Genomic DNA, 19,623 nt, shown 5'->3' on the forward strand with positions numbered 1-19,623 from the left:
CCCCCCTAAGATTTAATGAGCCAGGTGAATTTAGAAGACAGAAAGAGGCAGCTGTGGAACTTGATCTTCCATGTACCCTGCAGACCTGTCTTGGGCTGCAGCATCGTAATGTCAGATTGCCATGATCTCTCTAAAGGATTTCTATTTGCTGCCAGTTAAAAATACATCCCTGAGTATCTTTTTATTCTTTCTACTGGGTGCATCATTTTCTTTGTAAATGCAGTACAATAAAAGTATTTAATAACCTACATGTTTCCAGAAACTTTGATTTGTTACTGAAGTTGATCTGACCCATAACACTGAGTTAAAGGAAAGGACTGGTTGGGTAAACTCTGAACTAAAATATGTGGTTGAAACGGCAACTTGAGCCCAGGCCATTGTGTAGTGCTAGTTTCTTGCTTCTAGCTCTGAATCAGGAGCAGAGCGAGAGAGAGCAACAAAAATCTGAGGAAATTGTTCCTACTTTTTCAAGTATCTGTAGCATTTTTCTGTAACTTAAAACTGTGTGTGAAATGCAGGTAACTTGGAAAAATAAAGACATTGGCTTGATGAATCGTTTCATACACAGATTTTCACACTTGTTTGAGTTATTCTTTGGGTATAAATTCTTAGGGATGCAATTGCTGGCCCAAAGTGTGCATATTTTTAAGGCTTTTAAATAAATTGTTCATCTGGAGCATGGTCTTTACTGTGGACCAGTAGTGTTTGAATGAGTCTTTTGTAATCTCACCCATTTTTTTGCCTAATGGTTTGATCGCAACCCCAAAAAAGGGGTGGGTAATCTTGTTTGAATTTAATCAGGTTACTTACTAGTGAGGCTTTAAAAAATGTTTTATTGTTGTAAAGTACCCCCCAAAATTTTTTAACCAGTTTTAAGCATACTCCTGGGTGTAACATGTTTGCCACGTTTTGTAACCATCACAATTCATTAACGGTGTTACAACACTCCAAATAGAGACTTGTCTCTGTTCTTTGTTCATGCAAGAGAGATCATACAATTTTTGTCTTTGACCTTGAGGTTCATACCATAGCATGTATCCATTTCCTTTGCAGCCCAATAATACTGTATTTTGTGTATATACTTTTTATCTGTTGGACATGTGAGTTATCTACCTTTAGGCTATTGCAAATAACTCAGTGAACATAGGTGTATGTTGGAACCCCAACTTAAAATATACCCAGGAGTGGAGTTACACGTGTGTCATTTTGCAGCCCTGCCAGCAATGGCTGGGGGTTCCAAATCATTTCCTCATGAACACTTTTTGACAATAGTCTTCCTAATGTGTGTGCGCCATTGGTTTAAATTGACAAGCTTGCTTTTAGTGATTTTATCAGTATATTTCACGAGCTCTTGATTGTTTTCTCAATTTTATATGTGGTGTCTGTTCATACAAAGTCCTGTTCTAGTTAACCTAAATGGTGCAGTCCTGAAGACATAGCATAGTGTGTTCAGTCTTGACCCCCCCAAAAGAATTAATTGAACATGTTTCCCTGACTGACAAACTCAGCCATCCCATCTTGATGTTTGAACATATGACTTAGAAATGCGTAGTAAACCCTTAATGCTATTGTAGGCAAGCAAAGCACAATCACGAAAGAAAAGTGTGCAGGCCTCCTTTCAACCCCATCAGTGCCTCAACTTGTCCCCACATGAATGTCTACAGGTAAACCGATAGTTATTCCAGGGCAGGTCCAGGCTTCATTAGTGCCACGTTTTGAGCCTAAAGACTCTTAAGAGCAACATGCTAGGGTCAAGGAAATTGGCAACTTATTGGTAATAGAAACCGAACTTGTGTGCCCTCTGAAAGTAGGGCCCTTTGGCCACCAGTAAAACTTAAATGATCCTTTTTGTTTGATAACTCACGTGGTGCCTTTGGAGATGGCAGGGCATTGGTAACTTGCAGCTCTCTGCCATCAAAATACTGATACATTACTGAGGCAATAAAACAGAAGTCCGATTAAGCTTTATTTGTATGCTGAAGACTTTAAAAGCAGCATGCATGCTAAAGTATGTAAATTATTGTGCAAATAGCGTTTTGTAAGTCCAGTTTAGAAGCTAGAAAGTTGGAGATCAGGGATGTTTCTCTGGGGACCTAGCTGGTGGGTGTGAAGCACAGTTTTGCAGTGAGCAGTCCGACCTGAAAAGGGCTTTGCGCCGGATGACTTTTGTTTTTGAGGTGCATTCGCTGCGAAAGGACCATTGCAGCTCCTAGTGGCCACGTGTAATGGCGTCAGAAACCAAATTCATCAGTCAATTCCTGCTCAAAGCAACTCCGGGGGTTAGAACCGCAAGCTATTTTGTGGCACCACTAAGGGGGGTTGAACCTTTAGATGAGCTGTTTGCAAACCGTTGTGCCACTTGGACTTTAGTAAAGGTAGAAGGGTTTCTAAAAGCTTCATTTCATAGCCTCCCAAATTAATTTTGTATCAGAATCTTCCTTTTGTCCTAACAGACCCTATTTTTGCCCATTTTAATGCTTTCACAAGTCTTGCCTTGCAACTGGCAAAATGACTAGGGCAGTGTATTGGCTGCCTGCCATTTTGAGCTAGTCTGTGCCATGCCAGCATCCTTTGCTCTGGTGGGCTGTTTTATTTATTTTGATTCACTAGCGTTTGGTTGATGTTGGAAATAAGTTTATTTTAATGGGCCCAGGGACCCCTGGTTGCAGTGGGTAGAGCACTTTGTCGTTAACCTAAGGGTCAGAGGTTCAAGCACATGAGCTGCCCTGGGAGATACATGTGGCAGTCCAGTCTGCCCTATGGAGTCGTTTTGAGTTGTAATTGGTTTGGCTTTCGGTTGTTTTAGTGGAGCAGGAGACCCTGGGTAATTCCAATGGTTAGATGCTAGACTAACCCGGAAACCCCACTGCTACAGAGTGGATTATGACTCGGCTGTTTCCGAGGCTGTACTTATGGAAGCAGACAGGCTCATTTTTCTCCTGCAGAGCAGCTGGTGACTTTGAACACCCGACCCTGCAGTTAATAGTACATTGACCCAGCAGTAAGCACCACCAGCGTTCCATAAGTGCTAGAAAATAGGCCCTCAAACCCACCCAGAGGCACCAGGGGGGACTGTCTGCTTCTGAAAGGTCAGTCTTAAAAACAAAATCAATTCTTTTCTGCTTTTGTGTTTCAAACTTAAGGCCATCAAGTTGATTCTGACTCAGCGACCTTACAGGACGGGGTAGAACTGCCCCTGTAGATTTCTGAGACTATGGAAGTGAGAACGCCTCTTCTGTCTCCCAAGGAGCAATTGGTTCCAAACTGCTGACCTTGTAATTAGCAGCTCAATATGCCACCAGGGCACCTTGCTTTTATCTTAATTTACTACAAAAAAACAAGTTTAAAAAAAAAAGTCTTGATAGGCATGTAAAGCTACTAAAATCTAAGCTTTGTCTCAAGAAAGCAATCTCATAAATGTTTGCTTCGGAGAATTAGCTATGAGCACATTTAATGACCCCCTGCCCCACAAAGAAGAATCAGTTTGGGTTGCGGTGCTGCTGAAGAATACTGAAAGTACCATGGACTGCCCAAAGGACAAACATCTGTCTTGGAAGAACTATGGCCAGAATGCTCCTTAGAAGCAGTAAGCAGTGATCATGAGACTTCGTACTTGGTAACGTGGAGGGGCAGCGAAAAGGAGGAAGCTCTTCAAGGTGGATTGACACTGGCGGCAACCCTGGGCTCAAGCACAGGAACAATTGTGAGGATAGTGCAGGACCAGGCGGCGTTCTGTTGTGCATAGGGGCAGGTCACTGCGGGTCAGAACTGACTCGGTGACCCCTAGCAACAGCCCCACAGTATTGTCACCCTGAATGTGGGCATGACCTAGTGACTCTTCTAGTAGAACAGAGTCAAAGTGATGGGAGGACACTTCCGAGATTGGATTCCTAAGTGCCTATGGCTTCTGCCTGCACCCTTTGTTGCTCTGTCTTTCTCTCTCGGACTCCTGCTCTGAGGAGGCAAGCTACTGTGTGAGGAGCCCCATGGAGAGGCTTTGTGACAACTGAAGAAACCCAAGAGCTGTGGAGGAGCGGAAGCCCTCAGTCCAACCCATGAGAAATTAGAACCCGAGTCAAAGTGTTTACAAGGCAGCAGTAGGCGAGGGGGTTGTAAGTTAATGAAAGCACGTCAAGATGTCCGTTCCAGGTCATTTTTCCACTGCTCACAAGTGGGCCTACCTCTCATAACCATCTCTTCCAGGGACCATCGTCGTTGATGAAGTTTGAGCACCACAGCCATCTCACACCCAGCCCAAGGCCAGAAGTGATGAAGAAGCAGAAGAGCCTTCCTCCGAAGAATGCTGATTTTTATTGGTGTTCTACATACGTCCAACATGAGGTGCCATTAGGAAGAGTTTTTTGTTTTTAAGTAAAACAGTTCGAAAGAGCTCACATATATCAGTTACTAGATATCTGAACTGGGATAATGGCTGCTAAATGCCCACTCGTGTAGTCTGATCTTCCAGCAGGAGCTTCTGTGGACCAGTGTGGTTGTCATTTCAATGAGAACTATCTTGACGGTAGAGGAGCATGTAGAAAAAAACTTTGTGTGTCTTAAGTATAATTAGGAGGAACAATACAAGAACAGGTAGAAGAAAGTCACAAAGGCATAGAACTAGCCCAATTATGTTGTTCAGGCTTACAGAACAGCAGGTGCCAGGCTGTGAAAAGCTGGCTACTATGGACCAAGTGACAAGATGACACCACCAGCAATGGCGTGCTAGAGTACTTTCCTAAGCCGTTGGCTAGAAACAGGCTCCACAGGACTAAGAAGAACACTGTTCATGTGGCCTTGCTGCTTGATCAGGGGACGTGATTCAGTACAGTTTTGTTCGGCACTTCTCACTCCCCACCTGTATAAGCAGCACCTAGGTATTCTCTTTACTGAAGAACCATCCATGGACAGTGAGCTGGATCATTCACTACAGACCGCACCAGCACCACCTTCCTGAATAACAACTGCCTCTTATGGAGGCTCTGTGCTCACTGAGAAAGCTATGCTCCCACCCCCTCAGGGACAGCCTTGAGAACATATCTCTCAGCGTGCAGTATAGCACTGATGAAACATACAACTTTCCTCTAGGTCTTTAATGCTTCCCCAGGCCCCACCCCCACCCCCACTATCATGACCCCAATTCTACCTTACAAATCTGACTAGACCAGAGCATATACAAGGGTACAGATAAGAGCTTGGAATCCAGGACAGATACACCCCTCAGGACCAATAATGAGAGTAGTAATACCAGGAGGGGAAGGGGGAGAAAGGGAGCCAGTCACAATGATCTACATATAACCTCTTTCCAGGGGCACAGACCACAGAAAAGTGGGTTAAGGAAGACCGGTCAGTGTAAGACATGAAAAAATAATTTTTAAATGACCAAGGGTTCCTGATGGGGGTGGTTGGGGAGGGAGGGGTAAAAATGAGCTGATACCAAGGGTTCAAGTAGAAAGCAAATGTTTTTAAAATGATAATGGCAACGTGTACAGATGTGCTTGACACAATAGATGGATGTATGGATTGTGATAGAGTTGTACGAGCCCCCAATAAAATGATTTTTTAAAAAACCTATCTCTGCCTTGGCATTTGCTACAATGAAGTGTGTGACTAAAATTGAGTTCCCTGTGAAGGTTGGCAGAAGAAGCTTTCACCATTTCGTGTGCCAAATCCCGGTTTTGACAAATATTTATCCTTGTAATTTAATGTGTAGGTAACTTTCTGAAGCTGCTAGTGGGCTAAGTTCAGTTGGATCAACAGTTGGATCAGCGTGAGCACTGGGAGGCAATGTGATTTCTAGTTAAGACCAACTTAGTCTCAAGCCTATACCTATTCAATCTTTATTGGACTTCCTCATGGATATGAAAGGATTTAGGTTCCTATGGCCTGTTCATTCCGTGCCCCTATGAACAGCAATAAAGAAATAACATGTGAGAAAGCAAGATTCAGCCTCAATCTGCGGTGATTCAGCAGGTTTACAGCCACCTCGGCATTTGGGACAGTTTCTGAATGGAGTTTCTGTGTGCATCTTCAAAGGAGTGTGCCCCTGGTTATTAGGCTGTTGGGGGGTGGTTAGGGTGTGAGGGGCAGGCAGAGATCTTGGGTCTCCAGTCAGTCATACCACTCAGCCTTTCTGAATGTCCTTGATGTGGGTCACTGCAGTTCTGCTTCAGGAAGAGAGTTCTCATATGCAAGGAAGAGATCTGGTCTCAGGAGACGGCAGACTGGAATCCTACAATGGGAAGTTTCCAGGTTATAGGAGCCAGGGTCAAGGAAGCTTGGAAGGAACACGTTATTATCTCTGAAGAATTAGATTCCCTACTTTTCCATTATCTGGGCAACAGACAACCTGTAGTATAAAACAACAACAAAAGATTATAAAATTTGGCATTTTAAGAAACCAACATAAAAAAACCCCACTTTCTCATATATATTCACATTTTGACTTCAGTATTAGCCTGACGTGCAAACTTCCTACAAACTCAAAACTTCAAAATGTGCCAAAATAGGGGGGAAAGGACACGAAATAAAGTTACCCTTCTGAGGTAGTTAAAGTTTATTGTGCCAACCTGGCCGATAAACACGTGGGGTTAATTGAAGGGCGGAGCGATAAATGGCTCAGTGAGCCTCACCTTTCGAGTTCTCGGGTCTCTTGCTTTGTGATGGTCAGACCAGGGTGCAGTTGCCTTAGCCAGTTAACTGCTTTTGCTTCCAAGGCTCACTTCCTGCAAGACATCCCTGAGGAGAAGCCACATGGACCTACCGTGATAAAGCTTTGGGTGTGGGGCAGGCTGTGTGGAGACCCCTGCCAATCCTGAGATGCTTATATATTCACTGACTCGGCTTTCCTCCTGCAGTTGGCGTCATTGCATGTGTTTTGTGAGATGGAGGAGGACTTTGAGGATTGGTGTTGGACATAAGGGTTAATGGGTCAATTTTGGACTTGTGAGCTTGGGCAGCGTTGGGATGTTTTCTTGATGTGCACTTACCCTTTATATAAAACTCTTTCTTATACATATGAGTTTCTGTGGATTTGTTTCTCTAAAGTACCCAGACTAATACACCTTCCATTCAGAAATTCAACTTAGGAATATACCAACTGATGCAGAAAACTATAGTTACTAACTATGATTTATCTAATAACCAAGGTCTGGTTTAGGATTCATGATACACCAGGGCTGTGGAGTGTGTAGCTTTTAAAATAAACATTTGTAAGAACAAGAGAATACGTCTATGCTCAAATCCTTTGCTACTCAAAGTGTGACCCCCATCTGTTCTAGCCAACACATCCACAGGAAGCTGGGGAGAAAGGCCTCCCCTGCCAACCCCCACTCCTAAATGAGTCCTGATCTGCCTCTGAACAAGATCCTCACTTCAAAGTTTGAGAAGCATCTTCCAGTTGGGGTGTGTGATGGGGGGCAATGCTCATTTGTAATGATTCAAAAAGTAGATCCATGGGCTCAAAAATTGAAAGGTACTTTCCAAAAATAAAAAGACTTTCAATGGAGAGAATCCCTCTTACCCCTGCAAATGTCTGCTGTGGGGCCTGAATAAGTGGCAGCTAATTTTAAGGAAAAGGGGTCCTGGGGGTACTGTCTGGTGAGTATTTCAAGGTCAGCTGTTCAAACCCACCATCTGCTTCATGAGCAACTACTTCCTTAAAGATTTACAGTTTTGGAAACCTTACACAGGATCACTCTGAGTCAGAATCCACTCAATGACAGTGGGTTTGTTTTGTAATATTAGGGAAAGGAGCAATTGGGGTGCAGTGCTTCAGCACTTGGCTGCGAACTGAAAAATCGGAGATTCTTACTATCCACTCTGGATTTACAATGTTGGAAACCCGGAAGCAGTGCTGCCCTGTCCTGTGGGGTCGCGGAATCAGAATTCCACTCCAACAGCAACAACATTAACCAGGAAGGTGGTTCTGCTGTGGGTTTCTTTGTAAAAATGTGTTCCTCGATGTTCTTGGGCCTTAGAAACATCAGAGACTCTTTTGAAAATTTACATGCTATGCTTCCGTTTGGACCAGACATGAAAACTGATTATCAAAGGTTTGTATTTAAACAAGCACGCATCTAAGTCCACATGGCAGAAGCACAACAGCCTGTGTGATCCAAGACTGATAACAAAGTCCAGATCTGAAGGAGGGAAAGGTATCAGAGCTTAAATTGTGAACGCCCAGTTTTCAGAAGGCTATGGATGCCCGCAGGAGGCCAAAATTCATTTGCAGGGACCCTGCATAGATTAAGCTTCCGGCCACAGTTGAGGATGCGAATAAGCTTGCTGTCAGACAGAGACTACTATGAACTGGGTTACGGCAGACGTCATTAGGTTAAAATGCGGTATGTGCTCATTTTACCTCCTGTTTGACCCATTTGGGAAATGGTCTAGTTTTCAATATTTCCTGCTTTTTTTCTCTAGTTTATTTTAATATTGTTGTTGGTCTTTTCTTTCTTTTAAAATATACTTGCTGTTTTCATTTTGTTTGTTTCTTCCCCAGTGTACGAAGGACAGAATAGACAGATGTTCAGAGACAGTAACTGGTGTCATGACTTATTTGGGATATTTGGGGGCAGTGGTTGGGGGAGGTTAAAGGGAAATGGGGAGCATATAATGATCACAGGAAGGGGGAAGATGTTCTGGAATTGATTGTGATGATATACAACTCTTTTTAAATATGACTGAACTGTGGAAGTGTGTGATATGTGACCTAGACTATGGGGGCGGGGGGCGTGAAATTAAACTGGTTAACTTCTTGTGATTTTTTTTTTTTTTTTGCTTCAGCCAATCTGAAAGCCCAGAGTTACATTTAATACTCTTACAGTAAGCCTATTAGCCCAATTTTCTGGAATATTTGTTGTCCTCTCTCTGACTTTATTTTCTATCTTATTAGGTTTTCTAGGGGGTCTCTTCTAAGTCACTCAAAACTCCTTCTGAAAATAGGGATTCAGATGACAATAATGACTTTTTAAAAGAATCTGGTTTTTAATACTATCATTATTATTTGCGAGGACCCACAAAGAGATGAGCTTATGGAACTAGCTACCTGCCTATTTTCAGTGATTCTCCTCCCTGGTCTTCTTCCACTTCTCAGAACACAAACAGAACTAAAAGCTTCCTACGTGCCAGCCCACTGCAGCCCCGGCAGCCCAGCTCCTCGTAGCATCCCATCTATGGCTCCAGTAAGGCAGCTCTCTGCAGACCCCCAGGGCACCCCCAATAGGATTACTCACCCATCCTCCCTTCATCTGCTTCAGACTTCTTCTGTAATGGAAAGAGAAAGCGTAGTGTTTATAACCAAGGCCCGCTTGTAGGGTGATTGCTGTGCACCACTGCCAGCTGCATCACTATCTCAGTCCTCTTTCTGTCTCATGAAAGCAAATACTTCTTAGTCGTAATGTTTGTCAACCTGTGAACTCCAGCTTCAGCTTTCTCATATCCCTTGTGCCTAATAGTGTCTGCGCCCAGGGCTGGATCCCCGTGGCTGTTGCTTGTTGGCGGGTGGGCAAGATAACACCTTTGTATTCTTTCAATGCTGGTTTGTAGTTTTTAGTGTATGAGTCTTGCAATTATTTGGCTAGATTTATCCCTAAGCACTTTATTCTTCTTAAAAGGGGTTGCTTTATTAATCTTATTTTGGGGTTGCTCACTTCTAGCATCTGTTGCGGTTCAACATCATCTAATCTGTGGTGCACAGCGATCCCAGGTGCAACCGAACGAAACACCGCCCAGTCCTGCACCATCCTCACAAGGTTGATGGCTGAGCCCATTGTGTCAATTCATCTTATCAAGGGCTGTGTTGGTCTTGGTTGACTAGAGAAACAAATTCACAGACACTCATGTGTAACAGAGAACTTTATACCAAAAAGTAATTGTACAGTAAGAGAACATCCCAGCCCAGTCCAGGTTAAGTCCAAAAATCCGATATTAGCCCATATGTCCAATACCAGTCTATAATTTCCTCTTCAGACTCATGCAACACATACAATGATGCCAAATGCAAGAAGATCAGAGGCCAGTGGATGAAAAATCTTGTGGCTGCAGTGGTGGTGGAAGCATCTCAGTGCTGGCGTGGGTCTCCATGTGGGTCCTCCAGCTCCAGGGCTCTGGTTCCATCAGGAGGTCTCCATATGGCTTGTCAACCGGAAGACAAACTGAGTGTCTGTGTGTATCTGGCCTCCAGGTCAAGCTGCGACCTGATTAACAAGCTAACCTCCACCCCTTCAAAAGTTGACCAGAGATTATGTAACTGCCACAAGGGTCTTCCTCTTTTTCACTGGCCCTCTACTTTACCGAGCAAGATGTCCTTTCCAGGGACTGGTCTCTCCTGACAACATGTCCAAAGTACATGAGACAAAGTCTTGCCACTCTTGCTTCTAAGGAGCGTTTTGAGTGTACTTCTTTCAAGACGGATTTGCCTGTTCTTTTGGCAGTATATGGTACTTTCAATATTATTTGCAAGCACCATAATTCAACTGCACTCATTCTTCAGTTTTCCTTATTCAATGTCCAACTTTCATATGCATATAATGAAAACACCATGGCTTGCTTGGTCCTCAAGGTAACATCCTTGCTTTTCAACGCTTTAAAAAGGTCTTATGCAGCAGATTTACCTAACACAATTCATTGTTTGATCTCTTGACTGCTGCTTCCATGAGCACTGATTATGGATCAAAACAAGATGAAATCCTTGACAACTTGAATCTTTTCTCCATTTAGCATCATGTTTCCTATTTTGTAGGTCACATGTAGTGACAATTTTTATTTTCTTTAGATTGAACTGTAAGCCATGCTGAAGGCTGCAACCCTTGATTTTCATCAGCAAATGCTTCAAGTCCTCCTCACTTTCAGCAAACAAGGTTCACATCTGCATGTGGTAGGTGGTCAAAATGCCTTTCTCCAATCCTGATGCCACATTCTTCATATTCTTCTTTCTTTTCTCAGCAGACAGATTGACTAAGTATAGCGAGAGGATACAACCCTGATGCACACCTTTCTGGATTTTAAACCTGCAGTAATCCCTTGTTCTGTTCACACAACTCCCTGTTGATCCATGAGCACAATTAAGTGCTCTGGAATTCCCATTCTTCTCAAGGATATCCATACTTTGTTATGGTCCACACAGTCACATGCCTTTGCCTAGACAATAAAACACAAGTAAACATCTTCCTGGTATTCTCCACTTTCAGCTCAGATCCACCCGACACCCTCAATGATATCCCTTAGTCAACATCCCCTTTGAATCTGGCCTCGATTTCTAGCAGCTCTCTGTCAATGCACTGCTGCAGTCATTCAGCAACATTTTACTTGTATGTAATATCAGTGGTATTGTTCAATAATGTATGCATTCTATTGGGTCACCTTTCTTTGGAATGGGTACAAATATGGATTTCTTCCAGTTAGTTGGTCAGGTAGCTGTCTTCCAATTTTCTTGGCATAGACAAGTAGTGCTTCCAGTGCTTCATGAGCGGTTGAAACATTTCAATTGGTATTCCATCAATTCCTGAAGCCTTGTTTTTGGCTAATACCTTCAGTGGAGCTCCAGCTTGGACTTCTTCCTTCTGTATCATATGCTACCTATCAAAATGGTTAAGTGTCGACCAGTTCTTTTTGGCACAGTGGCTTTGTGTATCCTCTTCTGCTTCTTCATGCTTTCTGCATTGTTCAATTTTTTTGCCCATATAACCTTTCAATCTTGAAACTTGAAGCATGATTTTTTTCTTTGTTTTTTTTTTTTTTCTCCCTAAGATCTACTGTGCTTGTTCTTCCTTCTTTGTTTTCTAACTCTGGGTCTTTGTACATTTCCTTATAATGTTTTACTTTCTCTTCTCAAGCTGCCCTTGTAGATTTTCTTTTCAGCTCTTTGACTTCATCATTTCTTCCATTTGCCTTAGCTACTCTATTATTAAGAGCAAGTTTCAGAGTCTCTTCTGACATCCATGTTGATCTTTCCTCTTTTTTTAAAAATCATTTTATTAGGGGCTCATACAACTCTTATCACAATCCATACACACATCAGTTATGTAAAACGCATTTGTACATTCATTGCCCTCATCATTCTCAAAACATTTGCTCTCCACTTAAGCCCCTGCCATCAGCTCCTCATTTTTTCCCTTCCCTCCCTGCTCCCCCCTCCCTCATGAACCCTTGATAATTATAAATTATTATTTTGTCATATCTTGCCCTGTCTGACGTCTCCCTTCACCCACTTTTCGGTTGTCCGTCCCCCAGGGAGGAGGTCACATATAGTTCCTTGTAATCGGTTCCTTCTTTCCAACCCATTCTCCCTCTACCCTCCCAGTATCACCACTCACACCACTGGTCCTATAGGGATCATCCTCCATGGATTCCCTGTATTTCCAGTTCTTATCTGTACCAGTGTACATCCTTTGGTCTAGCCAGACTTGCAAGGTAGAATTCATATCATGATAGTGGGAGCGGGGAGGAAACATTTAGGAACTAGAGGAAAGTTGTATTTTCCATCGTTGCTACATCGCCCCCTGACTGGCTTGTCTCCTCCCTGAGACCCCTCTGCAAGGGGTTCTCCAGTGGCTTACTAATGGGCTTTGGATCTCCACTCCACACTCCCCGCATCATTCACTATGGTAAGATTTTTTGTTCTGATGATGCCTTATACCTGATCCCTTGGACACCTCGTGATCGCATAGGCTGGTGTGCTTCTTCCATGTGGGCTTTGTTGCTTCTGAGCTTGATGGCCGCTTGATTACCTTCAAGCCTTTAAGACCCCAGACACTATACTTTTTGATAGCCAGGCACCATCAGCTTTCTTCACCACATTTGCTTATTCACCCGCTTTGTCTTCAGCGGTTGTGTCGGGAAGGTGAGCATCATAGAATGCCAATTTAATAGAAGAAAGTATTCTTGCTTTGAGGGAGTACTTGAATGGAGGCCCTTTCCTCTTTTTTTAATGACCTTTTGCTTTCTTCATGTCTGATGTTTGTCATGTCATTCCACAGCTCATCAGGTCTTCTGTCGTTAGTCTTCAATGCATCAAATATGTTTGTGGTAGTAACATAATCTGTTGTCAAATTGAGGCTATTAAGAGTGAAGGGGTGGAGGTTAGCCTGTCAATCAGGTATCAGCTTGATGACCTCATTTGGAGGCTCTAGGGAAATAAATGGCTTGATCAGACTAGGCTGGGGTGTTTTCTCAGTATACAATTGCTCTTGTTTTTAAAGTTCTTTCTTATACACATATGAGTGTCTATGAGTTTGTTTCTCTAGTCTACCTGGACTAACACAGTGTTCTTGAGATGTTCTCAAAATTCAGGTCGGATAGAGTTAAGGTCGTATTTGGCTCTTAAGTGGACTTGTTTTCGTTTTCCTCAGTTTCAACCTAAACACACATATGAGCAATTGATGATCTGTTGCACAGTTGCCCCCTGGCCTCATTTTATTTTAACCCCCTCATCCAAATCCGGCCTCATTTTAGCTGCTGATATTGAGCTTCTTCATGATCTCTTCCCACAGATGTAGTCAAGGTGATTTTTGTCAATTACACTTGCAGAAGTCTACATATATATTTGCCGTTAGGGATGTTAAAAAAGGTATTTGTGAGGAAGTTGTTGGTCTTGCAAAATTCTATCAAATGATCTCGTTTCATTTCCATCTCCAAATATATTTTCCTATTGTTTTTTCCTTTTTGCTTCCAACTTTTACATTTCAATTGTCAGTACTTATCATTGCATCTTGATTGCCTGTGTGATCAATTTCAAACTGAGGACATTGGTAGAATTCTTCAATTTCTTTAACACTAGTTAAACTACGGTGTTGGGGAAGAATATTGAAAGTACCGTGACTGCCAAAACAACAAACAGACCTGTCTTGGAAAAAGTACAGCCAGAGAACTCCTGAGAGGCCAGGAGGGTCAGATTTTGTCTCAAGTACTTTGGACGTGTTATCAGGAGAGATCCGTCTTTGGAGAAGGTACATGTGAGGAGCAGCGTACAAGACGAAGACTCTAATGAGATGGATGGTCCCAGTGGCTGCAACCATGGGCACAAACAGAAGAAGACTTGGGAGGTTTGGGCACCAGACTGGGCAGTGGATATGGGGTTCTGTTGTGCATGGGGTCACTGCGAGTGTGGATGGGCTTGATGGCACAACTTGACGACAACAACAAAAGAGACTATTCTATCACAGACAGCAATGTACTTCAATATTGCTGTTGAGGTGTCCTTTGTGATGATGAAGGTGACACCATTCCTCTTGCATTTCTGACATACTGAGCCATAGGACTGCCCGGTTCGAAATGGCTAGCATTTGCCGTGTTCAGTTCAGCTCACTAATGCCCAGTATGTTGCCCTTTATGTGTTCTGTGTCATCTTTGAAGACTTCCAATCTTCCAAGCTTCATACTTCCAACATTCCAAGTTTCACTTATTCATAGATGTTTGCAGCTCTCCTCAGTTTGAGTCGTGTCCCATCAGCAAGTTGCTCAGTCATATCTTGCGTGCCTTCCGAGCTGAGGGGCTCATCTTCTGGCTCTATCTTGGACACGGTTTGCTGTTATTCATAAGGTTTTCCATATCTGACAATGTTCTGGTGCTATCCATAAGGTTTCCAGTAGCTAATTCCTCCGAAGTGGACCTTGTGGTCAGCAGTTCAGTACATAGCCTACTAAACGAGTATAAACTAGAATAAACACACTTTGTGAATATGTCCAGCCGGGTCTAAAGTGGCCCTGCCTTGAGGCCATGAGTCAGAGCATCTCCAGCCACTCCTGCCGAGCCCTCTGGAAGACCTCAGTCACAGGAGAGGGGGCTGTTTGTACAGATTGCCATGGAATTCCAACTCCAACCTCTCCTGAACACCAATGGTGTTGAGAAGATGAAATAAAAATTTAGGGTGGTGGTGGTGGTGGTGAGGGTTTCAACATCACCCATGCAGGTTGAAGAGGCTCTGTCAATGCGAGTTCCAGTCCCAGGTCCTAAGAGTTCCCTTGATGAGAGAGCTGCAGGAATGGAAAAAGATAACCCTCTTCTCTCTTCCTTGGTCCAGCTCTTTCTAGTACAGGGATTTGCTTTCCATCGTTAGCCTAGTAACTTAGGTATGGAAGTCTCTCCTGTCCCCAAATGAAGGTGAGATGGCGCAGATTCTCCCCTGTGGACAAGTGGGCCCTGGGCTGAGCAGCAGATGACCCAAGTCTTTGTTGGCACCCTTCTGCGTGTCTGGTGGGTGCCCTCTGAGTTTCCAGTCCTTCGGTCTGGGATGGATAGGGGTAGGGGAGTTTGATGCTTCTAGTGCAGGCCCGGGGGCTGCTGTGAAGACACTGTGGGGGAAAGGAAGCAAAGAGGCCCTGATGCTACCTGCTGCGAGGAGGCGTTTTGGAATTCATGGGAGTAAGCCACAGGCCTGAGCCCTGTGAAAATGAGCCCCTCACAGCAGACAGGGATAAAGCCTAAAGAGAGAGGAGCAGGAACAACCCCAGGATGAAGGGCAGTCCGTGGGAAGCAGACAGGGAAGGCTCCCAGGAAGGGCTAGCTACAAGTGAGTATTATGACAGGTGGGTAGGATTTAGATCAGAGGGGTATGAAATAGGATGGGCATATGGGAAACCTCTAGGCTGCCTGAATCAAGGTCGCTCAGGCTCTATCATCTACACTTCAGGGCTGTCACTTGTATGCACTCACTGATTTTTTCAGCCCACCACACACTAACTTTGCCTGCTCCTTCCCCACAAGGCACCCTGTCTCTGCTTAGTAATCTACCATGCTTGCTTCAAGACACAGCCCCAGTGCCTTCTTCTAGGGGAGGCCACACTTGGCTTATAGTAGACCTGAGCGCACAGTGGGGTAGGGGACGTCCCTCCACCACAGATAACCTTGGTCACTCTATCTTGCACCCCTTCATGCTTCCTGGAAAACCCTCCACTCACCCTCACCCTCTGGTAGGACCGGGCTGGGTCTGCTTGATCTTGGGGTCCCCAGCCTTTGGCCAGGGGCCACGTCTCCAGGTGTCTGGCTATGAGGAACTCCTCACCCCCAGCCTGGGGACACGTTACCATTTCCATCGGCCTTGTAGTCATCTGGGAGGAGCTTGTCCTGCCGGTAGCCCAGCACGAAAGCCAGGAAGGAGAGGATGAGGGCGTCGCCAATGCTGAGGATGGCCAGCATGAAGGCCCAGCGGATGGTGCAGTGACCCAGTGTGTACTTGCCCGTCTGCTCCCCGCACATGCGCCGTACCTCACTTGAGTCCCAACCATCGGGGTAGACCAGGCAGCCAATCATCAGACCTGTGGCTGAGAGGGCAAGAGACGGCGCACCTGGTGTTAGGCTGGTGAGCCTAGCCTGCTACCTACGGCCCTTCCCTGAGTCTGCGCTCACTGCCGTCGGCCCTCATCTCTCCTGTCCTTGTGTCAGGAGCCTGAGAGGCACAACTCCTACCAGCCTCCTTCCAGGGCCTGAGTGAGAAGGCTGAGACTGCCAAGGGCTTCGGGGACTGGTGTCTGAGAGCAGCAGGCAGAGGCGCAGGTGGAGAGGGAGTTGCTCAGCGCAGGGAGGGTTCTTCCCCACACCAGGCCATCCTTCCACTCATGCCAACCAGACGCCTTCACCTGTATCCAGGATGGCACAGCGCAGTCGGGTCACACGTCCCTGAATTTAAAAGTGTCTGGGGACCATTGGTTTGACATGCTGATTCCCAGGCACCTTCCCAGAGGACCCTGTTTCAGAAGGTTGGGCTTGGGCTCAGGAATTTGTGATTTGAGTCCCTCAGTAAGAAAGGCTAGGGGACAGCAGGGCAGGCTGCTGGAGTTCAAGCGTCGCTCTCCACAGACCAGCTGGGTGGCTCAGAGCAAGATACTCCAGCTTTCTTTGCTATGGTTCCCTCATCTATAAAAACGGGGGTTCTGGGAGAATCCACTGACCCTCGCTGGGTGAGTGCCATGAGCAAGAAACAATTCTTTGTTTTAAACCACTACGATTAGGGGGTGAGGGGGGATGTTGTTTGTTCGCGTGTCATCCCCTCCCCTACCTTGACTGATAAATTCAATTTTTGTGTTTTTACACATTTACCAAGCACCTGCTGTGCACTAGGCACCGCGCCAAGCATTGCCCACGCATTGTGTCATACCTTGCTCATGAATCATGTGAAAGGGGATCCTAATGCCTCATGCTACAGAGGCTCGTTTTCCCAAAGCTCATAGAATTCAAGCAGCTTGCCCCGCCGGTGTTTCTAACGTGGGACCTGCGCTAGCATCTTGATGTTCCATCAATGCTGTTCAGCAGCAGCCTCATCCTGCCCCAGGCATCAGCCCACTCTCCCTTTGCCCTCCCTCCCTTCTCTAGTCCCACTTTCCTGGAAAGATCTGTCTCACTGGGTTTAGGTCTCTCCGAATGGATGTATCTGCCAGCTGCTGGCTGTGGGCACATCTCCACCTCATCTCTCCCCTTGGCTCATCCTCTCTTCCCCAGCACCACCGAATGGAACACGATTCCACCGTCCCCATCCCCCAGCATGAATGTTTCATAGGATGGCACCTGGCCACCTCTGCTATCAATGTCTCCAGCTCTATGGCCCAGATGGAGCTGGACTCAGATGGCTGGTTGGTCCTCCCTCACCCAGACCCTCCCAGCAATGCCTGTTCAGCAAATGGTTCAAGACCGAGCCCATCCTAGGTGTCAGGCACCGTGCTGGAGCTACAAAGATTAGTAGACAAGGTACAAGTTCACAACAGAGATGATAACCGAGGGAGAAGGAGAACTCCCGATCGGAAGGCCTCCACTTCCGGCCATCTTTCTCTCACATACACCTCAACGCTTGTCTTTTCAAGACCCTGATGTCACATTCATTCTTCATCTACACAGACTCACATTTGCATACCCCAGCCAACAGATGAGACCGGCAAATTCGTTCTTCCTAACCCAATCCCTGTCCCCTTCTGCACCTCATGCTCCTGGACACTCAAGGTCTGCCATCCTCAATCCTGAAGAAAAGCTAGTTCTCTATTCATTCATTCAGATCGCCATGGATGTACTGGATCAGAATCTCCGGTGAGTATTTCTTTTGAAAATCCCACCAGACTTAAGGACCACTGGGTGAGCAATGCTCTCCCGAGTGTTGTCATAGGAACGAAGTCATCTGAACTCACAGGAGTGTTGCAATGATGGTGGAATCTCTTGGCCCCCTGAAGCCTAGTTGGAAAATTTCTGGAATGTGTTTAATGATACAGAATGGAGAATGAGAGAGAGATGGTGGTGTTTCTAATAGTCCATGATCCTGACTATGGAGGACCAGAGTCCATTCCACTCCTCTTTGGGTCAGAGCGGCTAAATCTTCCTTCCCTCTTCTTCCTTAGCATGGCCCAGTCTTCCCACGGCCCACTCCAATACCAGCCTCACTTTGTACCCAGGAGAGTCAGTCAGGGTCAGGAAAGGGGCGGCTCTGATTCAGAGCTGGGCCCCGGGCCCGCCTCCTGGGCGCAGAGCGAACACTTCAGCACCGCGGCCAGCGCCTGGGACTGGGGAAGTGAGCCCACCCCCCGCCCGGAGCCGCGGGGAGCCGCCTGACGCACCTCCACTCAACACAAAGCCCAGACCTGCCTGGGCACAAGATTTGGAATCTAAGATTCTGTCTCTCCGAATTTTGTGCACAAAGTCAAATGATCTGTTCAGAGCCTCACCGAGTCTCTTCAAGATGACTTGCGAAAGCACTTCGGCATTATACGTCTGTAAATGTGCAGCGTGGTCAAAAGGTCTCTAGGGACCCACTGCCCCTGCCTGCCCTTCACCATCCCTGCTCACCTGCAGCCAGCTGCATCCAGGCGCAGATCTTGTAGACCGTGGCCGTGTTGCAGACGAAGAACAGGCTGAAGCAAATGATGGAGCCGATGATGAGGAACATGGCCAGGGCCACGAAGAACATTGCTGTCTTGAAGGCTCTGGAGGGGATGGAGGAGAAGTCCAGGGGACCTCCTTTGCAGATAAGCTCAGACGACAGCACGTTGCCCACACAGTAGGAGAAAAGGCCAAAGTATCCTGCCTGGGGTGTGTTAACGCTGTCACCGATCCAGTAGGGTTGGATGAAGAGAGCCATGACCAGCACAGAGAAGCAGATGGTGAGCGTGCCCCACATCACACCTATGGCTCGAGAGTTCCGCACGTAGTTGGTATGGTAGATCTTGGCTGCCTCCTGGGCAGGCAGCAGCTTCACCATGGTGAGGGCGGCAGGCCCTGGGCTGGGGACCCAGGGGGCGCAGTTGTTGACTTTGTGTATGGAGGCCTAGAAGTAGGCCGCTCCTCAGCAGGGTGTTGGGGAAGAAAATGAGAGCAGGACACGAAGGGAGGAGCCTTGGCCTCTGCCCAGGAAGCCTGTCCAGGTGACTGCGTCCCCTTCGGCAGAGGCCAGTCTGTCTCCGGCTCCTCTCCGGCCCGCCCAGGTCTCCAGCTTGCCTCCGCCCCCACCCCCCACCCCTTTCCAGCTCCGCGCTCCGGAGAGCTCCGCCCCCCCAGCCGGCCCGGGCCCGCCTCCTGGGCGCGGAGCGAGCACTTCAGCACCACGGCCAGCGCCCGGGACTGGGGAAGGGAGCCCCCCCGCCGCCCGGAGCCGCGGGGAGCCGCCTGACGCACCTCCACTCGACACAAAGCCCAGACCTGCCTGCTCCC

General features: G+C 46.3%; 1 protein-coding gene across 2 annotated transcripts; it reads right to left on the reverse strand.

Moving 5' to 3' along the window:
* Window positions 1–5,513: 5,513 nt before the first annotated feature.
* On the reverse strand, window positions 5,514–19,308 carry LHFPL5 (LHFPL tetraspan subfamily member 5). 2 transcript variants are annotated; one of them, XM_045294904.1, is made up of 4 exons: window positions 18,763–19,308; window positions 16,023–16,259; window positions 9,234–9,261; window positions 5,514–6,346 (listed from the first exon to the last, which is right to left on the reverse strand). In XM_045294904.1, the coding sequence occupies exons 1-3, from the start codon at window positions 19,172–19,174 to the stop codon at window positions 9,254–9,256; spliced, it is 657 nt and encodes a 218-aa protein (XP_045150839.1). In that variant the 5' UTR covers window positions 19,175–19,308; the 3' UTR covers window positions 5,514–6,346; window positions 9,234–9,253. The 2 variants fall into 2 exon arrangements, with proteins under 2 accessions (XP_045150839.1, XP_004710872.2); XM_004710815.2 differs by having other exon boundaries at window positions 9,234–9,264.
* Between the last annotated feature and the right edge of the window lie 315 nt (window positions 19,309–19,623).

This window comes from Echinops telfairi, unplaced genomic scaffold, assembly GCF_000313985.2.
Source record: "Echinops telfairi isolate 266 unplaced genomic scaffold, ASM31398v2 ScPeMD7_3533;HRSCAF=4204_1, whole genome shotgun sequence".
NCBI classification, from domain to species: domain Eukaryota; kingdom Metazoa; phylum Chordata; class Mammalia; order Afrosoricida; family Tenrecidae; genus Echinops; species Echinops telfairi.